General features: G+C 38.7%; 1 protein-coding gene across 10 annotated transcripts in view; it reads left to right on the top strand.

The window, feature by feature from the left end:
- Positions 1 to 9,328, top strand: part of Mcm9 (minichromosome maintenance 9 homologous recombination repair factor) — an 88,683-nt gene that overhangs the window by 36,721 nt on the left and 42,634 nt on the right. For 9 of the 10 annotated variants that reach the window (XR_007590948.1, XR_007590946.1, XR_007590947.1 and 6 more), the window contains exon 8: positions 3,952 to 4,126. Coding sequence is in view for 5 of the 10 variants with exons in the window: in XM_050137976.1 (XP_049993933.1) it covers positions 3,952 to 4,126 (175 nt within the window). In the remaining 5 variants the exon portion in view is untranslated. Of the gene's footprint in view, positions 1 to 3,951; positions 4,127 to 9,328 lie in introns of those variants that run through there. The other variant, XR_007590950.1, reaches the window with a different exon arrangement.

Raw genomic sequence — 9,328 nt, 5'->3', positions numbered from 1 at the left:
CAGCCCAAAGAGCAATCAGGGTTCCCTGCCCTGTGGGAAGTCCAAGGACCACCCACCTTCATCCAGGTCTAGTAAGGTGAGCATCCAAACTGCCTAGGCTCCCACAAAACCAATAGGTGCAGTAGGATCAAAAACCCATTGCCATTGTTCTTGGGGTCTCAGTAGTCCTCATAGTCCACTATGTTCAGTGAGACCGGTTTTAACCCAGGCTTTTTCAGACCCAGGCTTTTTCAGACCCAGGCCCCTGGCCTTAGTGAGTTCCCGATAGGACATCCCCATTGTCTCAGTGTGTGGGTGCCCCCCTCGCAGTCCTGAGTTCCTTGCTCGTGCTCTCTCTCCTGGTGCTCCTGATTTGGACCTTGAGATTTCAGTCCGGTGCTCCAATGTGGGTCTCTGTTTTGTCTTGATTTCTCCCTCAGTCAATTTGTCATTTATATATAAGAAAACTACTGTTTTCTTGCTACTTTGCTGAAGGTATTTGTCAGCTATAAAAGCTTCCTTGTGGGGTTTTTAGGGTCATTTATGTATACAGTCATATCTCCTGTACACAAGGGTGCTTTGCCTTCTTTCTTTCCTATTTGAATCCCTTTGACCTCCTTCAGGGATATTACTGCACCAGTTAAGACTTCAAGTACTGACTATATTGAACAAGTGTGGAAAGAGTGGGCATCCTTGTTCTTCCTGATTTTAGCAGAAATGCTTTGAATTTCTCTTTGTTTAGGATAACGTTGGCTGTGGGCTTTCTGTAAATCATCTTTATTATATTGAGGAATGTCCCTTGTCTCTCTAGTTTCTCCAGCACTTTTATCATGAAGGAATACTGGATTTTGTCAAAGGCCCTTTTTGTATCTAATGATCATGTGGTTTGTCTCTTTATGTGGTAGATTGCATTTATCTATGTACTCCTGTTGAACCATCCCTGCAATATCTGGATGAAGCCAACTTATGTTTATTCTTTCTGGTGAGATATATCTCTTAAGAATTGAGGTTTCAGCAGCAGTACTATTTGGAACACATTCACCAGCTCAGAGCTTCCATTTGATTTAAAATGTGTGTGTGTGTGTGTGTGTGTGTGTGTGTGTGTGTGTGTGTGTGTGGACAGGATGGTGTTGAATTGGGAGAGGAAGAGAGGCATACAAGAGAGAGGTTTGTCAAGTACCCTCAACAGCCATCCTCAAAGTTTTAGGCATTTTTGCATAGATGTTTCTCATTATTGTATGCCCGTAACTGTTTGAGAAATCGTTTCCATTAGGTATGCATGCTTTACTGTGGAGTGTGTAGCTGGAGCTCTCATTCCAGGAGTGAGACCCCTGCTGCGACAGTTCTAATCTTCACTGCTCAGTTGTTGACTCAGCTGTCATAGCTGGTTTACCAGAAGCTTCTGCTGCTAGTGCCCCTTTTCATATTTTTAAGAGGTTTTCTCTAAAGTGTGTCACTGGTTCTCTGCACAATAAATTTTACCCACTGTTACCTTAGGCTGGAAACAACAGGAAGATGAGTGTCCTTGTTATCATTTGTTAATTTGTTGAAATTGCCAAATACGTCATTGAACAACCTCAGTTTTGTTCTGCAAAGGACAAATTTTTCAAGTGTAGGCTTCCTTTCACTGCCTTTTATATATTTTATAAAAGGCTACATAGTATATACTGATTAAAGGTGCTATGTGGGAGGAGCCAAAGGGGAAGGAACTGTCCTTAGGAACCAATTTCACAAAGAAAGCAGGGTTGAAGTACCGCAGAGGAGATAGAGAATATAATAACCATTATTACACCATAAGATCAGTCCTTGGCCAGCACAATATTTAAGCATTATACATTTAAACACATGCTTTGATATTAGCAAAATACAAGAGTCTTTTAAAAACAAACAAACACAGGATGAGTTGGAGTTCTCCCTTTGCTCATTGTTGTCTTCTGCCTTCCTGTTCTAGCATTAAATTTTCAAAGTGTAAAAGTAGCGCCATCCATATAAGCACTTAGTCTGCTAAATACTTATTACTTATACAGTGTTCTCAGCATTAAAAACAGCCCATTCCCCTTTGCCTCTAAAAATGGAAATTGCTTTCCTTGCATATCTGGAATTCAACAAATTAATAATGTTTTTAAAAAATAAATATGCATCTTACGTGTTAACTGTTCGCCTCAGATTTCAAGGAACACCTAAGGAGACCTCCTGTGTTCCTAAGAGTCACAAGATTGGGAAGGATTTTAGTTACTTCTGCATTGCATAAAATACCTTTGTATGCTTTCTTTGATAAATCCCAGTTCCTACTCTAAATGCTAAGAAATGGGGACTCTAGTGTGATTATTTTCTTCTTTGTAAATGATGTTCTCAAAATGACATTTGTAAGACTGTGCTCAAATACTGTCTAATATTAACATGACTGTTCCAACCCTCATTCGGGTAGGGTACTATTTAAATGAAGTATTTTCTGTCCTTTCTCTTTTAACTTATTCATGCTTTTAAGTCTAAAGTATGTCTCATATATAGGATCTACCAGCCTCAAACTTTTCATTGGTATGTATTTAAACAGTTGATACTTAGTATGATTACTGATAAGGTCGGATATATTTATGGCATTTCCTCTTTGTTTTCTACCTAATGTCACCTTCATTCTTCTATTTTTTTCCTGACTTTTCTTAACTGACTTTTAAGGTTTCTTTTTAGTGACTGCCTTAAATGTTACCATAGTATACTACAATTTATTTATTCTTCTGTTTGATAGAATTTTTAATTGTTTTCAGTTTTAATTATTCTAGAAAATTCCTGAGAATTGTGTATGTGTAAGAATTATGATCGTTCATCTCTATTTATATATAGATAGGCAGGTAGGAAGGTAGATCGATTGAACTCCTCTGTGGTGCACATGATTATACAGAATTATAATCATGCATCTATATCTATAGATAGATAGGTAGGAAGGTGGATCAATTGAACTTACCCTATGGTGCACATGATCATATATACTTTGGGGGTGATTTTCTAGACAGGGTTTCTCTATAGCTTTGAGAATTCTGTTTAGATCTGCACCCCATTTTTAACTGTCTAGTTTCTTGAGTTCTCTATATATTTTAGATATTAGTCCTCTATTGGATATGGAGTTGTTAAAAAAATCTTTTCCCATTCTCTGCGTTATTACTTTATCCTTTGCCTTACAGAAGCTTTTCAATTTCTTGAGGTCTTATTTACTGATTTTTTTTCTTAGTGTCTGTGCTATTGTTGTTCTGTTGAGAATGTCTTCTCTTGTGTAGTGAGCTCAAGGCTCTTCCCCATTTTCTCTTCTATTAGGTTTTTATGTTGAGGTCTTTGATCCATTTGAAGTTCAGTTGCGTCATACTCCCTTTAAATAACTTTCCCTGTATTCCATTTACATATCTAAACTGTTTTCTGTTGTTGTCCTCTTTTACAGATAAACAAACTGAGGTTGAGATATATATATATATAAGGAAACTTGCCTGCAATCTAGTAGCCAGAGTGACATAGGATTCAAATCAAGTTTAGCTGGCTCCAGTCAGAATCCAGCAATGCATAGAAGGACCTGTTACTTCCCCAGTATTGTGACTGGAAACATGCTTACCATTTCCATCGGTGTTAACAACTGCTGTCACTGATCCACCTTTTTCAGAGCATGAGTACCGTTGGGTACCCTCTAAAGATCAGAGTTGCGTAGTCAGGGCACCCATAAGGACATCAATGGGTACCCCCTAAAGATCAGAGTTGCGTAGTCAGGGCACTCATAAGTACATCGAGAAGATTTTAGAGACTTCTAGTTTCCACAGAATACTGGCTACCAGACTGGATTATTTGCAGAACACAGCCCTTGTGAGGTCTTCTGGCACTTGGACACCTGGCTTAGCATCCTGGTGCTGTCTGTTTTGAGTCCTTTCCCTTTCATAGTTATGAGAGACACTTTTGAAAATAAAAGTTAACATAGCTTCCTTGTTTCCTCAGGTCTCACAGTAACAGCTGTAAAAGACTCAGGAGAATGGAATTTGGAGGCTGGGGCCTTGGTGCTTGCAGATGCTGGCCTTTGCTGTATTGACGAATTTAATAGCCTCAAAGAGCATGACAGAACCAGTATCCATGAAGCAATGGAGCAGCAAACCATAAGTGTCGCTAAGGCTGGGTAAGCATTTCTTTAAAGTCTTTGGAAGTAGAGAGACTATTCAGTATAAAGTCAAGGAAAATGGGAATCTTTTGGTACACTCAGGGGTTATGGTTTTCAGTTATCACTCTCCAAGTACAAAGTTTTTCTTATTAGAATATAGAAGTGGATACGGAAATAAAAAGTGAATTATTGAGAAAAAGAAAGGTTAAAAATAAAGTATAGAAGTAGACTTTCTAAGTATACTTTTTCTGTGTTAGAGACACCATGACCAATGCAGCATTTAACCGATGGCTTGCTGATCCTTCCAGAGTCTGTCGTGGTGGGAAGTGTGGTGCAAGGCAGACAGGCACGGTGCAGGCACAGTAGCTGTGAGCTTACATCCTGTTCCTCAGGCAGCAGGCAGAAAGAGAGCAAGCCTGGACCTGGAGGTGGCCTTTTGAAACCTCAGAGCCCTCGCCAGTGACACATGTCCTCGATCAAGGCCACACCTCCTAATCCTTCCTAAACAGTCTTCTAAACTGGCTCATGGGTCAGTCCCGTTCAAACCACCACATGAACTGACTCGGCTCACCTCTCTTTCAACACAGGACTCTACTTCTTTTCATAAAAATTGTGTGTGTACTCAGGGCATATTGATTATTAGATTTTGAAAGAGTCATGGAGTATAATAGAGATAAATCTAGTGAAATATCTTCTAAGATGATACCTGGAAACTGTAAAGATGGAGAAGACCGGGGAGACGGGCAATGTTGTTAGGATGTAAATTCTCCCAAGCAGTCTGTAGGCTCCAGGCTGTCCCAGTCAGAATTCTAACTAGGAGTTTCTTTTTTATATAAGTTAATAAGCTGATTTTAAATTTTACAAAGAAAGAAAGGCACAAAAGCTATGCTTACCAAAACAAGTGTGAAAAGGATAAATGTGGAGAAACATATGACCCAGCTGTACCTTTCTTGGGTATGTACTTTAAAAAGTCACATACAGTGAAGATATTTGCACGCCCGTATTTATTGCCGCCCCACTCACAGTCTTTGGAAGTGGAAGTCAACAATGACTGAATGAAGAAAATGTGCTATATATGCAAAATGGAAGTTTATTTAGCCATAACAAAGAATGAGTTAGGAAAATGAATAGACCTGTAAATCATGTGTTAAGCAGACAAAGCTAGACTCAAAGTCAAACCCCACGTGTTTTCAGTTATGTGGAAAGGGAGGAAGAAATCTTACCGGAGCAGGAAGGAGGGAAAGGAGGACAATGGAAAACGTGTGACATGAGAGCGGAGAGGACTCTTTAGAGGGAGGATGGACCAGCAGGAGGGGCAGGGCAGGGCAGTGAGGGAAGGAGACATTTACAGCAAAGTGTAATTGATACATGTTTGAAAATAATGGAGCCCATGACTTTATATACTAACTTAAAACTCATTTTAAAAGAAACTTACGTAAATGAAATAATATGCTAGAACACTTTGATATCCATATGCAAAAAAGGACCTGTACAAACATGGTTTATAACAGCTTATGGGGACATGAGCCCATCTGTACATAAAATTCTAGAAAAGGCAAACTGTGGAGAGATCCAGTCAGTGTTTGCTGTAGGTTAGGGAAGAAAAATGACTACAGAAAGACACCTTAAAGGGATGGCATTTTAGTGTTGTGTAAATTATACCACAGTAATTCTTATTCCTAAAAACAAGGGAGCTCAAGCATTTGCCCCCAAATCACTCTGTCAGATTGCTGCTAAGGTTTTTCTTCCTCTTCCTAACGGGTGTCAATGTGTGAACATAGTTCACAGCTTCTCTTTGGGCTTCGTTAGTAAACCTACATAGAATATACCACGTAAGAAGAGCTTGAAGGAAGTAGCAGTATCTGGGACACTGGGAGACTAACCCATGGTTGCTCTATTGTAAATGAAATAACGTCTCCCAAAGGAAATATTTTGAAGAATAATTTTCAAATTGGATTTCCTTGTTTGAGGAGAAGAAAAGGACTCACCTTAGAGTAGTAGAAACTGTTGTTGCTACTTCTGGGCAGCTTTTCATTGTTTCTTCTGTAAACCATCTAGTAGATACATAATGTGCATTAATTATACTCTTTGCCTAAGCAGAAGCTTGAACATTTTGATTTAATGAATTGTTCACTGGGGCTTCCTGTGTAGATCGTCATGCCCTGGACACATGATAATGGGCATTACACAAAACATTTGTATTTTGTTTTAAAGTAAATTTCCCATGTGCTTCTGCTTCGTCTTGACCTTCTATCCAGTGTTAATACTTCCTTGTATGGACACACTCACCACAATTAGTATTTTACCTTCTGTCCTTTTTACATTTATTTAAGAATCTTTACTTTGCAAAACCACTTATCATATTTATTTCATTTAAAAAGTATTGTAGGGATTGGAGAGATGGCTCGGTGGTTAAGAGCATTGGTTGCTCTCCCAGATAATCCAGTTTTGATTCGCAGCACCCATGTGGTGGCTCATAACTGTTTGTAACTCCAGTCCCGAGGTATCCAAAGCCCTTTTCTATCAAGCCTCTAAGGTATCAGACACGCAGGTGGTACAAAGACAAACATGCAGGCAAACACTCATATGCATAAAATAATCATTTAAAAAATTAAATATTGTAATTTACACATTCAAAGAGTGATAATTCAAGGATCATTGTTCTCTACTTATTATAGCTAAATTGGGTTTTATTCACTTTTCTTGTGTTGATATTATTGGCATTCTGTCCCACATAACTATTCCTAGATTCATAAAGACTTTATACTATTTTAGTGTTAGCATTTATTTTAAAGATTCAGTTCCTAACATTGCATAGTATGCAATTATAGTTTTGTACATTCGATTACTCTATATTGAAAAGGATTCTTTTTCTTTATCGATTTAGTGAAGGTAATTGTAATTTTATTATGATAACAAAGCTGAAATTACTATATTCTCTGAATTTAGTAACTTTTCCAGTCTATTTTCTTGGATAGAAGGACTCACGTGTTGACATGCAATGTGGCACAAATTCTAATTGTTCTTAATTATAAAAACTCGGAGTCAGATATAGGGGTTAATGCTAGAAGATAAGAGAAGCAGAACAGCCAGCCACTAGAGAGTTCTTACCTCTACCAATGCTCAGACCAAAGGTGCGATCCTATCTCTATGAATCCTCAGACTGCATCTCAGACTGAATCCTCAGACTGCAATGAGCTCCTGTCTCCTCCTCCTTGTATTCCTCTCTCTGCCCAGCCATATCATTCCTGTCTCCACCTCCCCATTGCTGGGATTAAATGCTGGGATCATCTTTGTATAAACTCTGTTTCTCTTTTAGACAGGTTTAATCTCGTGTATGTAGCCCAGGGTGGCCTTGAACTCACAGCCCTCTGTTCGCCTCTGTTCCCGAGTCCTAGGATTAAAGGTGTGTGACACCATTGCCTGGCCTCTATGGCTAACTAGTGGTGTAGCATTGCACTCTGATCCTCAGGCAAGCTATACTATGGAAAAGTCAAAATGATCATTGTAGAGAGTAAAAGTTCCTGTCTCAAAGACAGCTGGCATCTGTGGCAACAAGGTTTTGGACCTTGTGGGGCAGGCCTGTCTCTGTAAATGAATGCCATTACCCTTTCTTCCACGATCTTCGTTTGTTCTTGTTGTTTTTACATTCTTTTTGTTTGGTTGGTTTTGGTTGGTTTTGTTTTGTTTTGTTTTTTTTGTTTTTCTCTTTTTTATGTTTTTCTTTTGGGAGGGCTTTCTTTTTTATTGATATTATTGAGCTCTACATTTTAATCTACTCCCCTCCCTGCCTCTCCCCTCCCCCAAGGTCCCCATGCTCCCAATTTACTCAGGAGATCTTGCATTTTTATACTTTCTATTTCCCATGTAGATTACATCTATGTAAGTCTCTCTTGGTGTCCATATTGTTGTCTAAGTTCTCTGGGATTGTGGTTTGTAGGCTGGCTTTCTTTGCTTTATGTTTAAAAACCACCTATGAGTGAACACATGTGATAATTGTCTTTCTGTGTCTGGGTTACCTCACTCAAAATAATGTTTTCGAGTTCCATCCATTTTCCTGCAAAATTCAAGATGTCGTTATTTTTTTTTCTGCTGTGTATACTCCATTGTGTAAATATACCACATTTTTCCTATCTATTCTTCAATGGAGGGGCATTTAGGTTGTTTCCAGGTTCTGGCTATGACAAACAAAGCTGCTATGAACATAGTTAAGCACATGTTTTTGTGGCACAATTGAGCATCCTTTGGATATATACCCAAAAATGGTATTACTGGGTCTTGAGGAAGGTTGTTTCCTAATTTTCTGAGAAATCGCCACACTGACATCCAAAAGGTTGTACCAGCTTGCATTCCCACCAGCAATGCAGAAATGTTCCCTTTTTCTCACAACCTCTCCAGCAAAAATTGTCATCAGTGTTTTTGATCTTGGCCATTCTTACAGGTATATGGAATCTCAGGGTTGTTTTTATTTGCATTTCTGATGTTAAACATTTCCTGAAGTGTTTTTCAGCCATTTTAGATTCCTCTGTTGGGAGTTCTCTGTTTAGGTCTGTACTCCATTTTTTTTTTAATGGATTATGTGTTCTTTTGGTGTCCAATTTCTTGAATTCTTTGTATATTTTAGAGATCAGACCTCTGTCTGATGTGGGGTTAGTGAAGATCTTTTCCCATTCTGTAGGCTGTTGTTTTGTCGTGTTGACCATGTCCTTTGCTTTACAGAAGCTTTTCAGTTTCAGGAGGTCCCATTTATTAATTGTTTCTCTCAGTGTCTGTGCTGCTGGGGTTATATTTAGGAAGTGGTCTCCTGTGCCAATGCATTCAAGTACTTCCCACTTTCTCTTCTATAAGTTTCAGTGTGGCTGGCTTTATGTTGAGGTCTTTGATCCATTTGGACTTGAGTTTTGTGCATGGTGATAGATATGAGTCTATTTTCATCCTTCTACATGTTGATACCAGTTATGCCAGCACCACTTGTTAAATATGCTTTATTTTACATTTGATATTTTTTGCTTTTTATCAAATATCAGGTATTCAAAGATGTGTGGATTGATATCCGGGTCTTCTGTTCAGTTCCTTTGGTCCTCCTTTCTGTTTTTATGCCAGTACCAGGCTATTTTCAGTACTGTAGCTCTGTAGTAGAGTTTGATTGTGATGCCTCCAGAAGTTCTTTTATTGCCCAGGATTGTTTTGGCTATCCTGGGTTTTTTGCTTTTCCAAATG

This window comes from Alexandromys fortis, unplaced genomic scaffold (assembly GCF_014885135.2).
Source record: "Alexandromys fortis isolate MF-2015 unplaced genomic scaffold, M_Fortis_MF-2015_v1.1 scaffold_14, whole genome shotgun sequence".
In the NCBI taxonomy this organism is placed as follows: domain Eukaryota; kingdom Metazoa; phylum Chordata; class Mammalia; order Rodentia; family Cricetidae; genus Alexandromys; species Alexandromys fortis.
This window is presented reverse-complemented; position numbering and strand designations above follow the sequence as displayed.